This window comes from Lotus japonicus, chromosome 3 (genome assembly GCF_012489685.1).
Source record: "Lotus japonicus ecotype B-129 chromosome 3, LjGifu_v1.2".
Classification (NCBI taxonomy): domain Eukaryota; kingdom Viridiplantae; phylum Streptophyta; class Magnoliopsida; order Fabales; family Fabaceae; genus Lotus; species Lotus japonicus.
This window is the reverse complement of record NC_080043.1, coordinates 2,990,247-3,014,944: the sequence shown is the minus strand read 5'-3', so window position 1 is coordinate 3,014,944 and position 24,698 is coordinate 2,990,247. Positions and strand designations below refer to the sequence as shown.

At 36.0% G+C, this 24,698-nt stretch overlaps 2 protein-coding genes across 6 annotated transcripts; both read left to right on the top strand.

Annotated features, from left to right (window-relative positions):
• The first annotated feature begins 8,558 nt into the window (after nt 1-8,558).
• On the top strand, nt 8,559-13,779 carry LOC130748884 (serine/threonine-protein phosphatase 7-like). 5 transcript variants are annotated; one of them, XM_057602128.1, is made up of 12 exons: nt 8,559-8,747; nt 8,917-9,083; nt 9,191-9,241; nt 9,329-9,493; nt 9,593-10,162; nt 10,383-10,850; nt 10,994-11,134; nt 11,646-11,750; nt 12,101-12,166; nt 12,692-12,874; nt 12,951-13,022; nt 13,214-13,779. In XM_057602128.1, the coding sequence occupies exons 2-12, from the start codon at nt 8,928-8,930 to the stop codon at nt 13,286-13,288; spliced, it is 2,052 nt and encodes a 683-aa protein (XP_057458111.1). In that variant the 5' UTR covers nt 8,559-8,747; nt 8,917-8,927; the 3' UTR covers nt 13,289-13,779. The 5 variants fall into 5 exon arrangements, with proteins under 5 accessions (XP_057458111.1, XP_057458115.1, XP_057458112.1 ...); XM_057602132.1 differs by lacking the exon at nt 8,917-9,083 and having other exon boundaries at nt 8,560-8,747; XM_057602129.1 differs by lacking the exon at nt 8,917-9,083 and having other exon boundaries at nt 8,560-8,747; nt 9,322-9,493.
• Nucleotides 13,780-19,373: 5,594 nt separating this feature from the next.
• On the top strand, nt 19,374-22,709 carry LOC130748759 (uncharacterized). The gene is made up of 10 exons (XM_057602000.1): nt 19,374-19,858; nt 19,959-20,053; nt 20,277-20,344; nt 20,443-20,486; nt 20,663-20,740; nt 21,002-21,155; nt 21,363-21,515; nt 21,624-21,734; nt 22,037-22,102; nt 22,181-22,709. The coding sequence occupies exons 1-10, from the start codon at nt 19,599-19,601 to the stop codon at nt 22,277-22,279; spliced, it is 1,128 nt and encodes a 375-aa protein (XP_057457983.1). The 5' UTR covers nt 19,374-19,598; the 3' UTR covers nt 22,280-22,709.
• Nucleotides 22,710-24,698: the final 1,989 nt, after the last annotated feature.

Here is a 24,698-nt window from a genome sequence, read left to right as displayed (position 1 = left end):
TAAAATTCACATACTTTTACTACTCAAATTTTTTTCTAATGTAATTTTCCATATTCAAGTGAGGGCAAGTGCCCTCATAGTTGTCTACTTGCATCCGTCACTGGCTTTGAACTATCTTTTTAATATACTTTTTTTTGGTTAGCTATAGGCCTATAGCTAAATAATTAAAGAGATCATGGAAGAAACGGAATACCCGCTAACACTTTATAGTCTATACAAAATTACAAATGTTGTTTGAATTTGTTCTGCAATTAATTTGATGATCTTGGTAGATTATAATGTCCTGCCAATAGGCGACAAAACAAGGTCTGCATTTATAATGTTCATCTGATTTCATGTGGTTGGGTAAATCATCAACCTAACTGTTAACTTGTTCATGAACACTTACACAACAAAAAGGACCAAGTGAAAACCCAAGAATTTAACTGCTCCTTGACGTTGGTCATGTAGTGATGTTTATGTGATCATGTCATTCGGTTTTGGGAGCCAAATAAAATTCACAAAATTCAAGAGTTTTTTTTTTCAAAATGAAATAAAATAAAATTGAGGTATCTTCTCTCAATATATATACATCATCCGATTACTATTATAAGCAAAAAATAACGTTTTAGATTCATTGAATAAATGTTGTATCTAATCATTATTATAGACTAGATACATCATTAATTATTGAATGATTTTTTTTTTTTTGCTTATAATAGTGTCTGAATAGTGTAGATACATTAACCAATAACCCTAAAACCTCAATACCCTCTTCTCCTCCCGTAGAGTTTATTTTATGTTTGGCTCTTACTCTTATAATACGTTGTGCCTAATGAGCTAAGTCCTTGTATTTTGGGCTGCTAGACTCTTTCTTAATAATAGAAAATCATAAAAATTATATATCTTAGTTGATAAGAAATCAAGTTCTTTTTTGGGTGGTAAGATAAGAAATCAAGGCGGTGTCTTTGTTTTACTCACTGGCGGACATTTTCCAGTACTGCTTCAGTACAATAAAAATTGACTTATCCTTTGTTGTGCTGTGCAATATAACTCAATAAATTTTATTAACGTGCATGTTAAGGCTTAAGTGGATAATGGGCTCCACTCATTGTCCGCTACATCACATCACATCTTGAAGTATTCATTTTGAGAAATAATTCATTCACACAATTCTTTTCTATCGTTTTTTTTTTTTTTGTCTAAATGACCATTATAAAATTTGGATTAAATAACTCATCATTCAATCATATTAGAGATCAATGAGTTAGAATTTTTATATTTTATTTATTAATTTATTTCCAGCTCATTTATCTCCAATGTGATTGGATGATGGATTATTTAACCCAAACTTTATCATGATGATTTATATAATTTTTTTTTCAATCACTTTATTTTCTACATTTCCTATTACCTCATTTATTATATTACTTATTTTTATTCCGGTGTTTTAATCTCATTCTTATATATGCGTGTGGAATTACAGTGTAAATGGTATATTATCCCTTTCTCTTTCCTAATCTATGGTTCTATAGCTAGCTATATTCCTTTGATTCTTCAAATATAAAACTCAACTTTTTATTGATTAATTTGTGACACGGCATGGCTTTAAAAGAATAGAATGACAAATAATTTAATTTGTATATATGATTGTCTTTTTCTTTCTTTTTCGATAGTGATTTGATACCCAATTTCTAAGCATGCTTTTTTTATTACGCAAACTTCCAATATATATTTTCTAATAGCTAGTACAATACAGGAAAAAGAATAGAATGACAAATAATTTAATTTGTATATAGTATTTTCTAAGCATGCTTAATTTTTTTATTACGCAAACTTATAATATATATATATATATATATATATATATATATATATATATCTTTTTGGAAGTATTGCTGCCGCTGTTGCCGGTTGCCGGCCGACACTTTTAGTATACAGTTTCTTTTCTATAAAGAATAGACGAAATATAAATTATGGTTGAAATATATGACATCATTTGACAATATTGTAAGGAAAAAATAAGTTATCCACGACGTTAGGGGTGGAAATAGGCCGGGCCGAGCCGAACTTTGCGTGGCCTAGGCCTGGCCTGCATTCTTTTTTTGTGGCCCAAGTCTGGCCTGTGGTTTATTAATAGGCCAAATTTTACAGCTTGACCTGGCCTTTTCTAAAACCTGACATGGCCTACAAGCCTGCTTAAAAGCATGGTTATGAAAACCGGACCGGACCGGCCGGTTCGACCGGTCAGACCGGGAACCGGAAGGGTGGACGGTCCGTTGCATGTGAATAACCGCCCATGATGAAAACCGGATAAAAACCGATGAGACCGGTTAAGAACCGCTAAACCGGACAAAACCGGTGGTTTTCCGGTTTGAGCCGGTTCAATGAAAATGGCCTGAAAAGCGTCACTTTGGTTTCCAAAAAAAAATAAAAAAACCCTCTTGCAGCACATGAACTCCGTTGTGGCACCGTGTACTGGAACTGGAAGTATCAAAGTTTATGCCAACCTTGATATGTTGAGGGGATGATGAGAGAAAGAGAAAGGGAGAGAGAGAGAAGGAAGTGTGGCAGGAGTGTGTTTCAGAAAGGAGGCTGCATGAAGATGAATTGGAGGTAAGAAAGGAAAAGAAAAGTAAGATAATTTTAGGGTTTGGGTAGTGGGCTCAATACTTGTTTACAACTGGGCCTTTTTTATTATATGTTTTTGTTGTTTTTGCAAAAAAAAACTAGTGTTGTTATTCTAAAATAGACTAATGTCACGGCAAAAAAAAGATATATTGTTTTTTTGAAACATAGGATATATTGTTAGAATATGTGCTATTAGAATTATCTTATCTATTGTTACTTTGAACCTATTTGGTTGTGATATTATGTTGGGTAATATATTTTTTAGTATAAAGTTATGGATATTTTCTTTTTATATTCAATATTACCCTATATATATTCTATATTTATTTTAAAATAATATTATTTAATATATAGCGGTAATACCGGTTGGACCACGGTTTGACTACGGTTGAACCAATGAACCGTGAACCAGTGCCCTTACCGGTTTGACTACCGGTCCGGTTTTCATAACCTTGCTTAAAAGCCTATTTAACAGACAATTATATTAAAAGAATGTCATTAGGCTGGCGGGCTAATAAGCTTTTTATACATTATTGCACTTTCTTTTTAAATAAAAATAGACACCTGCAATTCTTGTAAAACGGTGGTGGTGAGTGGTGACTCGCGGTTTGGAGGAGAGGTGGACTTGGCAGCGGCAGACCGACAAGGGTGGCCGACTGCACCCTGCGTCCTGTGCGGTTGATGATGTGTCATGTTGAATATGTCTGGAACCTTTCTAATCTAGGTTAGGGTAGGAACTTAGGGTTTTGTTTTATACTAAAGTATACATCAGTTTAAAAAAAAATCAAATAATATATAAATAGGCCGGCCTGTTAGGCCAAATAGGCTTTTTTAATAGTTTGAGCCTGACCTTTTTGGTTAATCAAGCTTTTAAAAAAGCCTTAGCCTGACCTTTTTAATAAACGAGCCGAGCCGAGCCTCTAACGAGCCAAGCCATAGGCCCCTGACGAGCCGCCTGGCCTATTTCCACCCCTATGCACAGTGTTGATGTTTAGCCGTACGGGTAACAATCAAAATTAATGTTAAAAATATCAAGACTTAAATGCATTTTTCTTAAGAGGACTTAAATGCACTTTTAATCCCCTATTAGTAGCTTTGGGGAATTTTATCTTACTTATTTTCAAGGTTTAAATGCATGATTTGGGTCCTCTACTATTAGTTTTGGCTGATTTTAGTGCCCTCATTTTTAATTGCGTGATTTTAATTAGTCCCCTCTAATTTTAAAGATGCTCAAATCAAATCTATTTTGTTAATGAAAATTACACATATGGCCGGCATACACATCATAAATGACATACTCACACATTGTCTTCTGCATGGTAGGCTAACAAAGGGATTTGATTTTCACAAGCCATGCTTTAAAATAGAACTCTATCCCATTCACAACTACTATCAAAATATATTTGCACATACTATAAATTGTTCAACACCTTTACACTTTTTTTTTAAATTTTGTCCATGCAATTATTCCATATATACACCATCCGCAGTTTTGGCATAAAAATGTATGAAGAAAATACCCCAACAACAAACTCGACCTGCCTGTAATTTTAACAGCAATGAACCTCCTCAATTTATGTCCCATGTATGAACAACAAACTCAGGTCCAACTTAAGAAAAACTTAAGAACCTAACTATTATAACGAGCAAGATTTTTTTTAAAGAATTGTATTAAGAAGAAAAATACAAGGGGTACTTCAACCCAATACAAGAAGAAAAAAAAGAAAAAACACTACATAAAGAAAAAAAAGGAACAAAACAAAGAGATAAAAGCAAAAACATAGATTATGACAAAGATATGGGAACAATGCTTACAAGAAGTGAGGGGGAAGGATGATCACTACAACAAAAATCTAATCATCAAATAACTACAAAGCAGACCCTCTGAAAGAAAAACCCTGGAAAATCCAACAAAGGCCCAAAACAGCCTAAGAGATCTCTATGAACAAAAGTCCTAAAACCCATAAGAGACTAGTCAATCAACTACGACTAAGTCTACGAGACCTAATATTATCTGCAATGCCATGAAGAGAAGCTTCATCAGTGCAATCATTATACAAATCTAACCTTTTTCCCCAAGGTCAAAGCTGATCTCGCCCTCGTCATAACACTCGGAGGACCCCTGCGGCTTAAATATAACATCAACTAATTATTCAAAGAACCCAAAGCATTCTCCCCTAGACCCGAAGAAGAGGACAAGTCAAGCTCTACCTCTGCAACCTTGCTCTTCACTTTCCTGAGTCACCCTTCTCAACAGGGCACTGACCTCTAACAACCAATTCCCCTGGTTCTTCTCCCCAAACAGAGGAGCCATAAAGGGTTTTTTTTTGTGTGTCCCTGGCGGGAAAGAGCCCTTGAATTCTCTTCAACAACGTCACACAGATACTGCCTTGAGCTTTCTTTCTACAAGTTATATGGTAATTTAACAACAGTTCTTATAAATTGATAATTAAGTTAAAAAGTTTGAAAATTTTCTCACATAATATACCCATTCCAAGCCGGTTATCCTCCCAAAGTAGGACATAATTCCATTCCTCCACCTTTCTACTTATACAAGCATCAAACTAACTTCCATTATCCTCATCAAAACAAATTTTTCAAATATCACTCCACCCCACTTAAGCTTTTGGAGGGTTGAGCATGGTCATATTTGACACTAATGACCCTGCACAATAAACAAACTCTATTTCTCATACATTAGTCTCGATCTCCATTTTCCTAGGAGTGCCTTAATAAAATACCATCATTCCTTCACTCCCAACCCACTCTCCTCCTTTGCCCAACATATTTCTCCCAACTTACCCAAACAATTTTTGAGTTTCCATCAAAGTTGCCCTATATAAAAGTTTTCATAATCTCATGCTCTCCTTGATAACCATTGCTAGAACTTGAAAGAAAGATAGATAGTACAATGAGATAGAGGACAAGACACTCTTTATTAGGCTAATTTTTTCTTCAAATGAAAGATGTTTTTGTTTTCGTAACAGGGTCTCAATGAGGGGCTCTCCTCATATTTCCCCCATCTAACAATCCAAGATATATAAAGGGGATAACAAATTTTGAAATGAAGAAGTGATGCGAAGCTCCGAAGAGACCAATCATCCACGAAAATGCCCACTAATTTGCTTTTGAGAAGTTCACATTCAGCCCTGACACCAACTCAAAGCATATTATAAGAATGCATTTGATTGTCACAACATTATCTAAGGTAGCATCCCCAACAAAGATAGTGTCATAAGCTAATTGCATCATCAAGACTCCACCCCCTTTCAACACCCGACATGAATCCATAAAAGTTACTGACAACCACTGCTTGTCTCAAGAGACCATACTAACCTTCTGCAACCATAAGAAACAAGAAACGTGCCACGGGTCCCTTGTCTCAACCCCTTCCGCATTGTAAATTCATCACATAGACTGCCATTGGCCAAATAGATACCGTACTAGTCGCCATACAACTTTTTATTCATTTCACCCACGTATCACAAAACTTCATTATGCACGACATATAAAGAAGAAAATCTCACTTCATTGAACCTTACGCTTTCTCATAATCAACTTTAAACGCAAGGGTTGTAATCTTCTTACATTTAGCTTCATAGAGGATTTCATTAGCAATTATTTTTTGACTTCACCACACCTAAGTCGAAATTATGAGAGCTATTTAATACACAAAAATTGGAATTATCAATTATCCCTTTCAATTTTTTCTTGGCTTAATAGCACTTTTGGTCCCCCACGTTTCAAAAATGTGCAATATTAATCCCCCACGTTTGAAAATAGCATAATGGTACCTCAACGTTTATCTCCGTTAGCAGTTTTGGTCCCTCAGCTAATTTGCCGTTAGAAACTTAACGTTTTTGTGTGACCAAAAGTGCTATTAAGCCAGAAATAAAAAAATAAAACTTCATCCTCCAACAGCAACCGAATCCAGATCTTTTAATTCATCATCTTCATCATTCTTCCATCAAAACCACAAACTTCAAGCACCATAACCACAAAACCACCAAATATCTCATTTATATCACTTTTCCCTTTCTCTTTCCTTTAAAATCCCTAATCTGAAGAAAGCTTTCAATACACCATAACCACAAATCGTTCTCATTCCCTAACCCTTCTTCTACTAGAGCCACCACCACTACCACACCGCCGTCACCTCCAAACAACAAGCCGTTGCAGCAATCGACCACCACCGCTCCTCACCATCGAGTCATTAGCTCACCACCAACATTTCGAAGCTTCTCAAAACAACGGAGTCACCGCCTCTTCGAACCCAGATCTGAAGAAAGCTTTGATTTTTCTTTTCTTTTCTTTTCTTCACGTTGTAGATCTGATTGGGTTGCAGTGGGCGGGGGGTTCTAGGTCAGGGAGATGGCTTGATGGGTGGTGTTGTCTGTGTGGAATGGAAACGGGCTTGGGTGATATTGTTGGTGAAGAAGATATGATGTTAGAGGATGACTTGATGAAGATGATTTGCTGGAATGGGAAGGCCTGTTAGAGGATTTGATATTGTTGGTGAAGAAGATATTTAACACATATTTGGTGTTAGATTCCATGTTTTTTGTTTTATTTTTGGGTTTCTGGAACTGAGTTTTGAGTTGAAAAAAATTCATGCTTTTATTCATGATTTATGTGTTGGGAAAAATCAATTTATTCATGATTTATGGTTTGGGTGGTGCCTGGGGAGGTTGGAGGTGAAGAAGAAGATAAAGATGATGAAGGGGAAGATTTTAATTAATTTCATAATATTTTCCATTTTTTGTTTAATTTTTAATTAGATTTTTGACGGAAAACGTTAAAATGTTAACGGTGGGACCAAAAATGCACACGTTGTCAAACGTGTGGGACTAATTTTGTTATTTTCAAATGTGGGGGATTAATATTGCACATTTTTGAAACGTGGGGGACCAAAAGTGCTATTAAGCCTTTTTTCTTTATCAATTGGCTTAATTCCAGTTTGGGTCCTTGATGTTTCAGAAATGTGCGATTTGCGTCCCCCATGTTTAAAACGTGCGGTCAAGCTCCCTGACGTTTCTAAAACGTGCGATCGAAGCCCTCCCGTCCATATCCGTTTGGTTCCGTCTTTTGACCAAACGGAGCTGCGTCCACGTGTAATAAAACGAGCGAATTTACTCCTTGATCTTTCATCTTTGTGCAATTTGTCTCCCTAATGTTTAAAAACAGAATTTCAAAAAATAAATCTTTAAAAGATTGTAACAAAAAAAATCATTAATTTGTTTGAGAAAAAAAAAAACATATCATTAATCTTGAATGAAAACAAATCATTCATTATCAAAGTAACACAACCTGAAACAGATTCAAATCAACAACAATTGAAGAAAAAAAATTGAATCTTCAATTCATGTTCGTTAACAAAACAACACATTTATCAAGAATATTAATAACAATTTTCTCCCTAGTTCATCTTCCACTTTCAAACACACACATTTCTCTCCATTTTTCATGAAAAAATAGATCCAGCACAAACAAAAAACACATAAATGGCTATGGTGAAGAGAGTGAGATTACAGGTGAAAAAGATGAACTGATTTGGATTTTTTATAATTTATATTTAGTTATATTCTGATATTATTTAGTTTTTTAATTAAATTGTTTTATTTTAAATTTTATTGAAACATGAGGGAGTAAATTCGCTCGTTTTAAACATTAGGGAGGCAAATTGCACAAATATGAAAGATCAGGGGGTAAATTCGCTCGTTTTATTACACGTGGACGCAGCTCCATTTGGTCAACAGACGGAACCAAACGGATATGGACGGAAGGGCGTCGATCGCACGTTTTAGAAACGTCTGGGAGCTTGACCGCACGTTTTAAACACGGGGACGCAAATCGCACATTTCTGAAACATCAGGGGCCCAAACTGGAATTAAGCCTTATCAATTTCAATCCTCTTTCTACTGTCCACATTAGAATCACCCGCGAATAAACCCTAATTTCATTCCCTCCATGAAATATTGAAATTGCATCGCTCTGGACAAAGACAAGAGCTTTGAAGCTCTGATTGCACCTGCAACCCATTTCCGAACCTGGAATCACAAATTCAAGAGCTTGCTCAGCTCAAAGATCTTCGTTAATTCCAGATTGGAGTGTAGAAAGAAGGTTCCACCAGCAGTGAGGTATTAGCTTTACCCCTTTTATCCCTCAAATTTGGGGTTTTTCATTATTCTCCATGTAAACTGCAGTACTCTTCAAAGTTCTTATCTTTACTCCCCCACATGGCACAAAGCATTGTGCAAATTTTTGCTTGCATATTCTAACTATGCTCAAATTTGTTGCATGAGTCAGTTAATGTAGTCATGGACCATCACACAGAGAGAATGAAGAGTGGATGTCAGAAGATTCTGGAAGGAATTAATTCCATGTCCTTGGTAAATTTAGATGATCAGCAAGTTCATTCCTTAGTGATGATGAGAGAAATAGCGCGCGGCATTGTTGATGATCGCGATAAAAAGGTAAGACTAAGACTCTGAGACCAAGAGAGATGAACAACTGTTGATTTTTTTGTACATAGTTTTCTTTGTCATGAGCATGGTCTTCATTAATTGGGTTCTATATACAGGTGACTAAGAATGATGTGGTCACTGCCTTGCGCCACAGTATCGAGAAAATGGTCCGCAATGCTTCTTTTGTAGATTAATTCATGATGGATTATGTCAATTTTAGCTCTCTCTCTGAACTGACTTAATGCAGTTTGCAGGTGTGTGCATCCAGAGATATCATTCAAATATTAAGTAGAATGTCCTATGAAGGCTTGGATGAACAGAGGATGCATCTAGTGTTGAGGATGAGAGACATTGCTAACGGGGTTATTGATAAACAACACAGAGTTGCAATAACTAAGCCTGACTCACTCTCAGAGCAAGTAGGGGGTTAATGCTGCTTATTATCTTAGTGTTTTTGAACTTTTACCCTTTTGTCTAGATTTAAGATTTCTCTGAGCGTACATTGATCAGTTTTTCAGGTTGGCTTAATGGATGAAGGGATGAGAGATAGTCCCGTGGGTGAGTCATCGAAGATCAGCAATGGGGATGTCCTGATTGATGAGGCACAAAGCATGATGCATGAAGATGATATGTTGTATGTGGAACATGTTTTAAGATTTGAAAATGGGGTAGACGATGCACACGAGTCTCTGTTACCATCAGGCTTTCGTCAATGTCTTTTATGGCCTCCTGATGATTGTGTCACCTTAGAGTGGGTTCAGGAAATGATGTTCATCCTTGAGCAGGCTTCATGGAGGATGTTGCCGTCTGAATTCTGTCAGGTTGGGCCAACCGTTTTGGTGGATAAATTGACAGATGCTGCTCATAGCATTTTAAGTAAAGAACCAAACTGTGTAGAGATTAATTGTCAAGGAGAAGATTCAAGAGTCATTGTTGTAGGCGATATACATGGGCAGTTTCATGACTTGGTGTTTCTTTTGAAGCATGCAGGAGTTCCTTCTGAGAACCAGTGTTATGTTTTCAATGGGAATTATGTAGATAAAGGAGCTTGGGGCATTGAAGTATTTTTGGTCTTGCTGGCTTGGAAGGTAAGCGATGGTTGTGAAATTTAATGAATGTTGAGATACTTCATGATTTTTCTGGTGATTGTTGCTTTGTTGGTGTGCATTCACCAGGAGAAAGAAAGAACACAGAAAACTTCTGTATAGAAATATTTACATGACCTAATAACTATTATGGTGACGAAATAGAATACTGCCATCTCTTTGAATATTTATTAGTATGTAAAGTCTGTCGTTGCATATTCAGGTCTTGATGCCTCACAGAGTATTTTTACTCCGTGGAAGTCATGAATCAAGATATTGCACCACAAGATATGGTTTTAGGGAAGAGGTGTGGACCAAGTATGGCGATCAAGGTGAAGATATCTACAATAAATTCCTAGAGTGTTTTAAGGAGCTTCCGTTAGCTTCCGTTGTTGGTAAATGTGTTTATACTACTCATGGAGGGCTTTTCCGTAGCATTCATTCTGCCTCTTCAGGAAAGCCAAAACTGAAGATGTCACAAAATGTGGATCTTGGTTCTTTAGCTGAGTTATCTGAGGTTAATAGAGCTTGCGTAGATTTCCCTTATGAAGGTCATGACTTATTATTGAGTGACGTTCTTTGGTCAAAACCCTCTCACAGGGATGGTCTGAGGGATAATGCTGGTCAAAATTTAGGTTTATGGTGGGGTCCTGATTGTACCGAGGCTTTCTTAAAGCAGCACAATTTAAAGGTAGTACTCAAGATTATAGTTGACTGATATGGAATCCTTATGCATAGGCGTGTATAAAAGAACCAAAGCAAGTTATTAAATATTTTTTAACTGCTCAATAGACATTATTTTTAAGCTTAGTAAATATTATTCTTTCTGCATAGCTGATCATCAAATCACATGAAGGACCTGATGCAAGGGCTGATAGGGATGATTTTGGGGATATGTTGAGTGGATACAGCATAGATCATGATGGAGAATCAGGAAAGCTATATACACTTTTTAGTGCTCCTGACTACCCACAGGTTCAAATATGTATATGCAACTAGTTATTTGGTATTAATACAATTCATTTATTCAAATGTTTGCATTTATTGTACCTTCAGCATTTTCCATAGCAACATCATGATTTTCAAAACTTTGGTTGAAGAATTCAAATGGGTGCAGTAAATGAATTTTGGAAACACAGAAGATGCAAGCTCAGTCATAGCCATGCATATATGTATTTTATGCCATTTCCTATTAAAATGGGTCAGCATTTTCTCTACAAGTAGCATCTTGTGTATGCTTAGAAATCTAGTATGTAGGAATGCATGTTTTCAAATAACTTATCCTTGAAATAATAGAAAATTCATACATAATTGACAGATGGTGTACATTTCATTAGCAACTACAGAGATACATGTTTTATCACTTGAATAAAATATATCCCTTGCACTTGTGGGGTTTTAGTCATGAAATGTAGCTTATTTTTGTTATATTGGGATCTGCAACATATTAAGTATTATATCTTCTTAAAGGTCTTTTATTTTGCAGTTTGGGACAAGGAGATTTAACAATGAAGGAGCATATGCAATATTGAAGTCGCCTGATTTGGCGAGCCCTACCTTTCATTCATTCAAATCAGTAGAAAGACCAACGGTACTTAGTTGTTATCTAGTTAACTCACAAATTCTGAATGAAATTTTTTCTTTTCTACCATTGGGGGGATTAAATATGAGCTGGGGGGTAACTTACAGTAAGCAGAAAATGATATTTATATTGAGTCTGAACTCTGGAAAATATTTTAAAAAATAACATAACAATCAATTTAGAAAATTGTGGGCATAAAGAGAATCTACATGGTAAAATATTTTAACATGTAGCCTTATCCCTTGAATAGTTTCTTGTGCTTAGCACATATGGATTTGCATGCTGATTATGAATAATATAATATAGAAACAGGTTTTTAATAATCTTATGTGTCTGACTTGTGTAATGCTCGCTTCCAGGTGGATCCTTATGTTGATTTTGATGCTAACGACATGGACTTGAGTGAACTAGACTCTTCTCAAATCGTATGTTAGCAAGTAGCTTTTCCAACAAGTGCTCCTCAATTCTGACATTGCAGCGCATAGTGCTATGTTTTATAGTCTTTAATTTAACCTTTAGTAGTGAATAAATATTGACTCTTCCCACATGTACAAGTTAGAATGCTTGCCACATTGTTTGGATCTTTACTTTCTTAAAATACGCTATCTTTTTGAAGGTTGAGTTGAATTTGAATGTCGACTAGCAATCTGATATCTAATATTAGGGTACCAAGTTTGACAGCTTTTTGTCACTGGAAACTCGATGAAAAATGTAGGAAGTTGAATTTGACACATGATATCGGAAGTAAAATGCAGAAGCCCTTGACCATGCCTGTTGTATAACATATATGTGCATCCAGCCATGCCTATACACCCTAGAGCTGTCATTATAATGTCTTTTGCATGTTGCAAGATTCCCAGAACATCATTCTTCTCGTCATCATTATGTTGTATTGCCTACTAAAGATAGAAGCACTGAATCAACTTACTTATGTTGATGAGCATGCACAGGCCTCAACCTCTTCCTCTTCTGCTCCAGTTGGGCCGATACCCGAGTTTGACTTCGAGTCATTAGGCATATATAATGCCCCAAGTTGGGGTGTTCAGTTTCCTGATAGTTCAGGCCGTACTCAAGTTGTGCCGATTCCTAGGGCTCCTTTGGTAGAAGGATTGCCTCTGCCTCCCAACATACAGGTGGTGTCATTTATGATTCATTACCAACTTCTTTGTTCACCTATGGCTAGTTCTAAACTGAAGACTCTTTTTGCAGGAGCCACACAAGGCTGCTTATGAGTACTTGTTCGAGCTCGTTGCTGCCCTGAAACATACGATTGTAACAAGGGTGAGTTGTAAGTTGTAAGCATGATGATTTTGTTTCAGAATAGTCCCTATGATCAACTTATATTTTCCTAGTATCAACTCCGGAAGCCAAAAGCTACTCCTTAGGAGCTTCTTCCGAGAATTATTTTGATGTTAGAATCAACTGTAGAAGGATTTCAAAACATGCACTGATCTGTTTTTTTTTTAATTCAGGAGACTGAGAACAGAACACTTGTGTCAGCTTTGCGGAGTAGAACTAGGAAACGAAAGGGTAGAGGTAACACTTGATGAGACGATTGGGGGAAGGGGTGCTGGTTTCATAGTGGGGTTTTGATTTAGGGTGGTCGGAGGAGTAGGGGTTTGTTGATTGGGGAAATGGGTGGCGGTTTCAGGGTGGGTGGAAGATTTGACGGTGGGTTATTGTGGGTTTTGGGTTGGTGGTTCGCAATGGAGGAGAGGAAGGGTAGTGGTGGGAGGATGATGAGGAAGAAGAGAGAAAAAGGAGGACCGAAATTGATGAAAGAACTTTTAGAGGAACCAAAATTGATGTGAAAAGTCCACGTATACTCTCTTCAGATGATTAGACCTACCACATAAGCAGGTGATGAGGCAAAAAATGGGCCATGTAAACATTAATGACTTCACTTATCCTTATATGAATTTGAAACCAATTTAGATGCAACCCTATATTACAGGGATCGTGACATATGTTTAACCCAAAAATGTTCAATGTCAGCTAGTAGCATTTGATTCTTGTGCATACAAAAATTGTTGAATGATGTCGGTGGGAATTTGCTGTGTTGTTATTTATGATACGAATTGAACCGGCCTGACATGGTCTGCACGTCTAAATTAAAAGGCAAATCCAACTCCTATGAAGACTATTTATGATTCTGTCAAACGTTGCCTGTTGCTTGTAATCATGTTCTTACTTTTGAGGCTATTAATTGGTAAACAAACTTTTAAAACAATAAAAAAATGACTACCAGATTCAGATCGGATTAGCATTACTAATTAACATTTTTGGTTGTATTCTTTTATGATATCATCGTTGTGATCGCCGGCTACATGTCATTCAGGTTTTGATACTTTAGAATATGCATTTTTCTGTTGGACATTAAATCAAACATGGCTCTAGGACTACACGTCTACACCATCACCATGTTGACTTGTTCCTTCATGATACTTATTATACTTTTTCACTCTTCATTTTTATGAAGAGACATCAAGTTTCACAAATATAATTTCTGCCCATAAATAAATCACTTAGAAGTGTGTTTGTGAACACTTTTTCTCGGGTGTTCTCACATTTTGAAGCCACATTTGTAATGTGTTCACAAACATACCCTTATGCATAACAAATGTGTGCTTTTCTTAAGTAATATATAAAAAAACCTATAGATAAGAATGTTCCTAAGTAGAAAACTAATTGTCTTTAAAACTTCAATAAGTTCAAGCACTTACCAAATGTCAAATTCGTATGTAAAAGGCATTTTTTCCTCTTATTTTTAACCCACCATCCATATGGGCGACTAGTAATGTGGAATTATAGGTCCTTCAAATGTAGAAGTTGAGGCATTGAAAGCTTGTAAAAGCTATCATCACCTAGAGCAGCAGCTTGTACTTGGTCAAATTAATTTTGTATCTAATCATTACACAATTCTGCTCTGCCCAAGTTGGATGGGGTAAATAATAGGTGGCAATAATGTAGCTCAAACTCGAATTCATGCATTTGGTGGTTTGTCAAATTAATTTCAATAGTACCATTTAGATTCGGAGACTTTAAGAAAATATTTCTGTCCAATAAAAATAGATCATGTTTCATTGTTTGGCAATGACATAAGAAAAGTTTATTTGGAAGTTTTTTAATGCATTATTTTTTATTAATAAGTAAGTTGTACTAAAAATGCACTTTTATTTGGAAGGTTTTTCTTATTTGGTTTTTTCAAATGGGGAAGTCCTTAATATTAAGTTACTCTAAATTTGGTCATTTGCCAAAAGAGGTGAAACATTAAAACATCACGCAATGAAATAATTCAAATGAAACATCAATATAATAAGTTTGAATGAGCGTTACACTGAAGATTTCAAATTGAAATGTCAAAATATATAATTGAGCATGGTTAGAGGGGGTTGACAATGTATTCAGTACTATTCACTAAGGTTAAAGTAATTTCTTTTGGAAGCTCACTTTTTTAGTTATTTAAATTTTAGGGTGATGGGATGGTGCCAGCTTGCTGAGCTCAATAGCACTTACCGAGGATTACATTCACCTTATCTTAAGAAGATTAGCGGGGGTTTGAACTTGCAACCTGTCAGATATGAAACTCTATCATGCTCCACTAGACCAACCCCTTAAGATTATTTTATAAGCTCATTAACTAGAATAAACAAAAGTGTTTTGTAAACAAGCTTATTTTACTAATATATACTCCCATTTTCTGAAATGTTATTTTTTGGACTTATTGTTAATATCTATTTAATATTTTCATAGTGCTTAAAAATCCTGCAAAAAGAAATTTAAACATATTCTAAGTTTTTTTTAAAAAATATTGGTGAACAGTTAAACAATGCAAACCACTATCAGACACTCATTTTTGTGACGATTTTTAACTGTCATAAAATATACTGACAGTAAAAAATTACTGTCACAAAAATGGAGTGTCCAAAAGTAGTGTTGTTCCGGTCTAGAACTCCGGTCAGGGCTAAGCAATTAGAGAACAGAAGTAAAATACGACAAAGTAACAAATGGGTAAAAAGTGTTGGATCCCCCTGCCGCTTGGGCGGTGTCCTCTTTATATATCATGAGGTTTTGACCCGTATGGGTCATGGGTCGCCTGACCCAATATTACAAAGTTAGTAAGCCCGCTAAATTACAAAGGGCGTCAGCCCAATACAAGCCCACAAGACACAAAGTCTTAAAACCTTAAGACGAAGTGTGTCTTCTTTTCGAGCCCACAAGTAATCAACTCACCCAACACTATACAAAGATTAACAAGTAATTGATACGCCTAAAAATGTGCAAAGAAAATAATGGGCGCACAGGCTCCAAAATCAAATAAAAATTCAAAGACATAAAAGCTAAGTAGTCATTCCTTTGTCATTTTAACTTTTGTTGTTGCTTCTTAATCTTTGTGTAGCGCGTGCAAGTTGACTCAAGTTGTCTCTTCACAGTCTCAAAATTCATGTGTGTGTAGTAGGTTGTACCATTTGTAAAAACGATATTGTTAGCCCAACAATCTCATCATTTCTCTATCAACTATTCTCTAAATTCATAAGGTTTTAACACTTGAACTTAATCAAGATTCAACCAAGAAAGTTAATTTCAATTAATTTCTTGGCATTATGCTCGTTTTTTATCGATGATCTAACAAGGCTTTTGCTCGCTTGGAGGCTTTGTGCTCGAATTGAGTAAGCTTAAACCAATCAAGGCTGTACTTATGAATTCGTGATCAGATGCTCTAGTTTTAAGAGTCTTACTCTTATCTCAATTGTCTGACATCGCCCAATTGATAGACCTAAGTTGGAGAAATGAAAAACATGCTTGTTCAAGCAATGTTTTAAGAATTATGCCTCATTAAAAACTTTCTCGCCCGGGTAGAGAAAAGAATGCATAATGTTGTATCCTTTGACTGTTTTTAGTCAACTCATCACCTGTCAACTCATCACCTTGATAGCATAAGATAAAATATAATATAACACATTGACAATATCAAAACTAGGTCTTCTCCGCCCAATGTTTTAATTTCCACGCCCAAGTAAGAAAAACTAATCTCCATCTCCTTTTATTTGTCTTTAAAAATTGCAATAACAAAATAAAATCTTGTAAAACTTAATACTTGCTAGAAGAATGAAACGCCCAACACTTGCACTCTTTCAAAGAAGAATTTCGACACAAGAGCAACTCAAGCATATGTATACAAACATCATGTGTTTCACAAACTCATCATGTAAATGTAACTCGAGAAAAAGAACATGTTTTAAGCACAGATGTTTCAAAAACGTTTACTAAATATACTCCATTATTTTCAAGATGAACATATGGGCTTTCTTAAAGTTTGTCAATTGGCCTTGGAAAATAACAAATGCTTCACTTTCAAAAAAACACTAAGCCCGAATATGAAATGCCAGAATCACTTGTAATTAAAATCATTGATGAAAGAGATCCAGTTTCGAATAAATCATCACATCGCATAGTAGTGAAATCATACAAACAGCCCCAAAAGGCCAAGATTATGAATAAACATATAACATGAGTGAGTTTAAAGGGTACCACTTTCTAAAGTCACCGACACATATGTCATATCTTTTCGCCCCTTTGAGACTTGGGCAGGGCGATCCAATTTGCATCGCCCTACTCGCAATGAAACAACATCTCATTGTGGCATTTGATCAAACACTTTGTGTGCAATGTTGAAATATGCAATTTTCACAAAACAAATGACAATAGCGGGTGAAAATTTGCTAGCCAGAAGAGAGCATTGACTCAATGGAAATGTGCAAAGAAACTTTTAAAAGGAGAAAGAGTCAGAGATAGGGATCAAAGAAATCAAATGGCTTGAAGAGTCATCCTTCAGAGGTGGCAGGCATGAGCGGTTGCAACTCCAAAGTGGCAGTTGAGACAAAATAACTGTTTAAATTTAGAGTTGGCGGTTGATATTGAGTGGGCGGTTTCAACTCAAAAGTGATGGCTTCAGCGGTTGATATTGTATGTCCTGTCATCAAGCATCAAATTTCGCCCGCGTCTGGGCTTCTTCCCCGCCGTTGAAGATCGCGCCGCCGCGAATTTCTGTTCTCCTCTTCGTCTCCTTCCCTTTCCCTCGATCTGTTTCCTGATGTTGAATTTTTATTTTGATGTCACCAATTTCGTTCGCCCTCCTCTTTGATGTCAAAGCATTATTTCCTTTTGAAATTGACATTTTGACAGAGATTTAATGCATCGTTTCCCCTTCAATTTCGTTCGCCCTCCTCTCTCGGAAGTAGAAATCACATAGCCTCTTGTTCGTGGTAGTGGGGATTTGACAGAAGCCCCACGGTGGGCGCCAATGTTCCGGTCTAGAACTCCGGTCAGGGCTAAGTAATTAGAGAACAGAAGTAAAACATGACAAAGTAACAAATGGGTAAAAAGTGTTGGATCCCCCTGCCGCTTGGGCGGTGTCCTCTTTATATATCATGAGGTTTTGACCCGTATGGGTCATGGGTCGCCTGACCCAATATTACAAAGTTAGTAAGCCCGCTAAATTACAAAGGTCGTCAGCCCAATACCAGTACAAGTGTGTATTATTTGGATATTATGTATCATTTTTTTTTTCAGATTAAAACATACTCTAATTTAATCAACTAGTTTTATTGGTTACAAGAGTAAAAGAATTTAATCAACTAGTTTAACAATTTCTAAGGTGATGGAAGTTATTACTATCTACCGTGTTTTCATTTACCAGAAACATCATTTCAATTTTTTTTACCCAAAACATGCATTTAAGCTTTGACTTGTTACTTTCAAAAAAAAAAAAAAAGTTTTGACCTGTTGGATTCCTTTTTTAGTTGAGTTTTGATATATTTAATACTCAATTTTCTCTTTTATCTCATTTTCACTCGTTTTATTTTTATATCTCTATTAATTTTCTACCATACCATTCATCATATCTCTTCCTTTTTTTGAAAGTTTCATCATATCTCTTCCTATTTCTTCATTGATGCTAGTGTGAGTGAAATATCAACGAAACATTAATCTTTGTAGTTATACATTTTTCTTTTTTCTATGGATGCAAATTTGGATGAGTTCAACTCCGATCTCGACCACGAGATAGAAAATCCCTCCAATACTGGATGTTCTTACCGAGGCACTTACATATTATCTACCATCACATTTCTCATATCAAAGGCGATAATCAAACACATAACTTCTAAACATTGACTTTTGAGGGATTATCCAACACACGAGTAAGAATGTAAGACTAATGACAATAAATTATTTTTGATGAGTATAATTTTTTTGGAACAAAAATATTATAAGAGAGAGTTTACCTCCAGACTACCGAATAAGACGTCAGTGACATGCTAGGGAGACCAGTAGTGACCACTCCCTAAGTGTTAAAGGATCTCCCCGAAAAGAGTTGCCGACCCATTAAAATTTGCGAAATGTAAAAGGATTTACACACTCAACCTCTGTAAAGTAAAAGTTAAACCCGAAACCTGCGGGCTGTAGTGAGTAAAAAATCAAAATAAAAAACGTTAATAATTGAATTAGATCTTGAGTTAACACCCGTAATCACAGGTTACTACAAACAAAAAACAATGTCTTGTTCATTGATTATCACTCTTCTTTATTTAAAGATCCCAATTATTTTTTCAAAGTTTCTCTCTCTGAAAGCAAACCACTTTCAATTTTCAATTTCAAAGCTTTGTTGTGTTGTGTTGTGCTGTGTTTTCCACGTAAACGCCGTTAGAATCGCTCTATTATCCATCCATCCATTTTCCATTCCAATTCTCTTCCTCCTTTTTTCTCTCCCTTTTCCCTTCCCTTTCTCTTCCACTCCAATTTTTTAGGGTTTTTCAATCTTCCCCCAATTTCCCAATTCAACGTCGTCGTTTCAACATGATGCCCCCGGGCCTCGTTTCCAATCTCCAAGAAGCGCTTCTCAACCGGAAATCCCCCCAAGAACCACCGCAAGAACAACCACCGCAATCCACCAACGACACCGCTTCTTCCGGCGAGGAGCCTCTCGAATTTGATCCCTCCAAGCCCATTGTGTTGGTCACCAACACCGATGGGGTTGAATCCCCTGGCCTCACGCACCTCGTTGAAGCTCTTGTTCAACTAGGCCTCTACAATGTCCATGTCTGCGTTCCTCAATCGTGGGTCTTGTAAATTTCAGCTATTTTGAATGTTTTGGTTTGTGGGTTCTTGCTATATTTGGTTATTTCGTTCAAAGCTTGGAAATTTTCTATGATTTAGGGATAAATCAGTTTCTGGGCACTCTGTCACCTTTGGAGAAACTGTGGAAGCTTGTTCTGCCAAAGTTACTGGTGCTACAGCATTTGAAATTTCAGGTTTCACTTGAATTATATTCTCTTCAAATGTGTTTTTCATTCCCTATGTATATAGTTCATGTTAACTTAGTGCATATATGATGTGGATTTACTGGTCTTTGTTAATTTTTGTATGATTCATATTTTGGGTGGCTTTATCAACATAGTTGCAGATTCTTGGTTTATATTGTAATACTAATGTAGTTACATTAATTTCTTGTTGTTTTCTAATTTTTAACCCTAGGAACTCCTGCGGATTGTGTTTCACTAGCATTATCTGGGGCATTGTTTTCGTGGTCAAGGCCTATGCTGGTTAGTGTTTCTATATTGTACAATTGAAATTGATCTCTGTGGTTGTTCACATAATTGAATGCTGAGATTTATAAACGATGATATGATTAAAATTTCAGGTTATTAGTGGGATTAACCGGGGATCAACCTGTGGTCATCACATGTAAGTTGCTAATTATGGTTAGAGATTAATATATAAGTCCAATCTAACTTAACACACAATCTTCACCTTCCCAAATGTGATGTTCTATCTTGGTTTCATTTCAAGCTCTATATATATTCTCAAGAATCTGTAGGACATGTATGGACATGTTTATCTCATGCTTTACAATACCCCAGGTTCTATTCAGGGGTTGTTGCTGGAGCTAGAGAGGCAGCATTATCTGGTGTACCGTCATTATCAATATCATTAAACTGGTAAGTCGATATTTATATACTTCTCAGGGATGGAACTGCATGCATTAAAAATTTGGATTCACCCTCAAAGAGAATATCTCCAAATGTTGTATTAGCCCCCCTCAATTTTATGCTACATTCTCCAATTAGCCATTGTTGATTTTGGTTAATGTGTTAAATTTTCGCCCCCTTACCCAATATTTCATGTTCCATCCCTTGTATAGGTCTAGTTACTGTGCTTTCATGCTAGAGATTATGAATCTGTATCATATCCTGTTGTAGGAAGAAGGATGAAAGTCAAGAGTCTGATTTCAAGGATGCAGTAGCAGCCTGTTTACCATTAATAAATGCAGCTATCAGGGATGCTGAAAAAGGATCTTTTCCCAACAACTGCTTTATGAATATAGAAATTCCCACGTCACCCTCAAATAACAAGGTGTGCAGATTTTATTATAAATGTTTTTTTTTTTCAAATGTCCTGCTGCTGTATTACACGAATGCTCTAGGTTTTGGGTCATATATTGTAATGAATTTAGTGTGCATGGTTTATTCTTGGCTGTTAAATTCTAATGATTAAAATGTTTCATGGCTGTTAACGTGGCATATTGTTAACGTAGATCCTGTGCAATCCTTTTATTAACAGGGCTTCAAATTGACCAAGCAAAGTATGCGGAGATCCACACCAAACTGGCTAGCTGTTTCAACTAGCCGCTATCCACCTGGTCATTTCTTGGCCAATCAACAAGGTGGCTTTGGTCTTCAGTTTGCTCAGCTTGGCCGAGATGCTTCTGCTGCTGTAAGTGCCATGCACACTTAACAAATCATATCTTTATGTTCTGTGTATTTAATGCGCGTCTAATCTGTTGATGCTGATAATGAAATCTTCCTCATCTGTGTACTTCAGGGTGCAGCTCGTCGATTGACCACCCAGAAAAAGAATTTGGAGATAATTGAATCAACTGGAGCTGCAGGAAAACCTGATTCCAACAGGGTGAAGAAATATTTCAGACTAGAGGTAAATTGGAGGGGAAAAGAAAACAAAATCTTTAAGAGTTTGTGATCATCTTATACGAACGTATTAACATTGATGATTGAACTTACCCTGGTTTTCAATGCTGAGTATAACAGATAACAATTTGTCAAGAAGAGATTATTGTAGAAATTTGTAATTATTTTCGTGATACATTATCTGTAACCTTGAAAAGATTCATTTTTAATTCTAAGTACACATGATTCCGATTACTCATTTCCCTTCTTGCATTTATTTTTAAATTATTTGAGGTGAACCTTAGCTATATTCTATCCTTGTATCTTCAGTTTTTGGACAAGGAGCAGGAAGAAACAGATGACGATCTGGACTACAGAGCACTTGAAAATGGATATGTAAGTCAACATTAAATAAATTTCTCAATTAACTAATATTTTTATGTCCTTAATGGTGCATGTGATTTGGTGAAACAGGTTGCTGTTACTCCACTGTCTCTTTCTCCTCATATTGAGACTGATATTCAAATGGCAGCTTCAGATTGGATCTCTGCTGTACTTCCTGGTGAACAATAAATCAGAAGCTTAGCATGATTGTGTACATCTGAGATTTATGATAATTCTTTCTTTTCATTTCTTTTTCCCTTAAAGCAAAGATGGAGCAGAAGCGGTAGTCACACACGACTTTCAATAGTTCATTTTCAATTTGTATTTTTTTTAATCCTTTTTGGCTTTACATTTTTTAGTTTTGGGTTCCCTTCTTCATTGTTTGAGTTCCTTTGGTGAGGTAACTTTGAAGCAAATGCTTCTTGTAATTTCTTGGGCATGTTTTAGAAAAATGCCATTTGGTCTGTTTGTAATAGCTTATAGCATCCATTACACGCAGAACACTGGAAGAGTTGTTGTAATTTTCCCTTTCATTTTAACTTTGGATTTACGATTTCTGAAATGTTGTCTGATATCTAGCAGTGCTCTAATGAAAGAAATGGTTACACTTTAGTTTCAATTTTGTAACTGTGAGCATATAAAGTAATGTTTCAAATGCAATTGTGTCTGAGCTTTTAAAAATCAGTATCTGTGAAAAGCTTAATTTATGGTGTTAATTGTAGTGATGGGATTGTATGATAAAAAAAGTGATTCTAGGTAAATTGTAATAACTGAGACGTGAAAGGTACAATAACGTTTGGTGCATCCTAAATCAAAGGACTAGCATGAACGGGGTACAAACAAGTCAATGTCGGCAGAATGGAAGCATTGAAGGTTCTCCTCCTCGCCCAAAGTTTGGGTTTTACTTTGCTTACCTAAAACCAGCTAGCTATCCACTAACCCTAATCATTGCCAATTTGAAATTATTCACCTCTCTCACTGGACCATTTCCATATCTATGTAATTTCTTTGAGATGAAATGCACTGGTCCTTGATATGTTATAGCATCAATCATTGTATCCATTTAAAAAAAAAAACTATTAATGTGGATAGCAATTTGAATCTCCCTTTCAAAAAAAAAATTGAATCTCCAAGGTATATGTCTATCCACTACCTAAAATTTTGTTGCACTAAAATATTCACACAGCGGGAGGGTCGAGCCTTAGACTAAATGAACATCATATCATTATTGCGTATTTTAAACAAACTGACAAAACATGATTGTTATTATAAAATAAAGAAAATTAGTTAAAAATACAAAGATCGTCAAGCATTTTGATTTCAAAGATGAATTTTACATTGCTAAAATTTTGTCTTTTGTTTTAATTTCATTAGATGTAGTTCTAAAATTTTTGGAAAATTGAGCATGAGTTATGTATATAGTATGCAAGTATGTAGAGCTGTCAATTTGGCTCGCAACCCACGAGCCAACCCGACCCAATCTGGCTCGTTGGTAGGTTGGGTTGGTCAAAATTCAGCTCGTGTAGTCCCCGTGTTAGACTGACCGAGCTCATCTAGACTGCAAGTCAAACGGGTGTGCGGTTGAGTTAGACTGGCGGGTGTGCGGTTGAGTTAGACTGGCCCACATGCCGAATGTCTTTTTAATTTTTTTTATAGAATGTTTCAATAATATAATGTTCTTTTTTTTGAACGTAATATTATGTTCTTAGAGAGTTGAATTTGGTGAATGCACTATATAAGTTTGGTATAAGTAGTTTTTTATAACCCTTTCAATAATTTTTTCTAATTTTTTAGATTTTATTTTCTTCTAGAAATTCGTCCGGCAATCCGCTGAGGGGTCGAGCCAAGTTGATATTTTTCTAGCTTGTCAAAAATGAGCCGAGCTGACTCAACCCGCTTTCCTAGAAACCCGTGACATGTCAGTGTGGATGGTTAGGTTGACCCGTTTTGACCGTTCTACAAGTATGAAGCTGTCTGAGTTCTGCAAATATGCATTTCCACAATCATACCGATAATATTTACAAGTATTACTATTTACTAAACCTGCAATAAGTATTTTTTACGGATAGACAAAGAGTCCGATATCTATTCTCTTCCCTATTATTTTTTTTCCTCATGTAACAAAAAAAAATGTTGTACTCCATTGGTAATAGTTTGTTACATTGGATGAGTTTTTTATTGTAAAAGAAGTAGGGCAAAGGTTATAATTATCTTGGGCCGACTAGAGTCATCAAGTAGCAGTGTTATGAGCTGGGCCTCGATCTTCTCTATCCTCACTATTTTTTTGACTTTGTTGCAGGATGCCAATGGGACACAAATCCTGCTTGTTTATATGGATGAATGGATGCACAGAGCAGACAACAATATATCATCATGATGTTTGGTACTAATTTGATTTGTACAAAATTACGAGATATTGCTTCACAAATTTTGCCTTACCTGTCCCTCCATGAATTGCTAATCCTCCTATTTTAATTGGTTATTTCAAATGTTTTAACTTTATCATGAAAAAGAGTGAAAAATGTCACTCATTTTGTTTATTTGGCTAGAAGAGAAAAGTGAGAAGAAAGAAAAGGAGAAGAAAGAAAGAAAAAGAATAGAAAATCAG

What these genes read in the sequence shown, in the direction of transcription:
- LOC130748884 (XM_057602128.1), top strand. Translation starts at nt 8,928, where the DNA reads ATGGACCATCACACAGAGAGAATGAAGAGTGGATGTCAGAAGATTCTG. An exon ending in TGGTCTTGCTGGCTTGGAAG is followed by an intron (nt 10,163 to 10,382) that starts GTAAGCGATGGT and finishes TTGCATATTCAG; the next exon opens with GTCTTGATGCCTCACAGAGT. An exon ending in TAAAGCAGCACAATTTAAAG is followed by an intron (nt 10,851 to 10,993) that starts GTAGTACTCAAG and finishes CTTTCTGCATAG; the next exon opens with CTGATCATCAAATCACATGA.
- LOC130748759 (XM_057602000.1), top strand. Translation starts at nt 19,599, where the DNA reads ATGATGCCCCCGGGCCTCGTTTCCAATCTCCAAGAAGCGCTTCTCAAC. An exon ending in CGTGGTCAAGGCCTATGCTG is followed by an intron (nt 20,345 to 20,442) that starts GTTAGTGTTTCT and finishes TTAAAATTTCAG; the next exon opens with GTTATTAGTGGGATTAACCG. An exon ending in CGTCACCCTCAAATAACAAG is followed by an intron (nt 21,156 to 21,362) that starts GTGTGCAGATTT and finishes TTTTATTAACAG; the next exon opens with GGCTTCAAATTGACCAAGCA.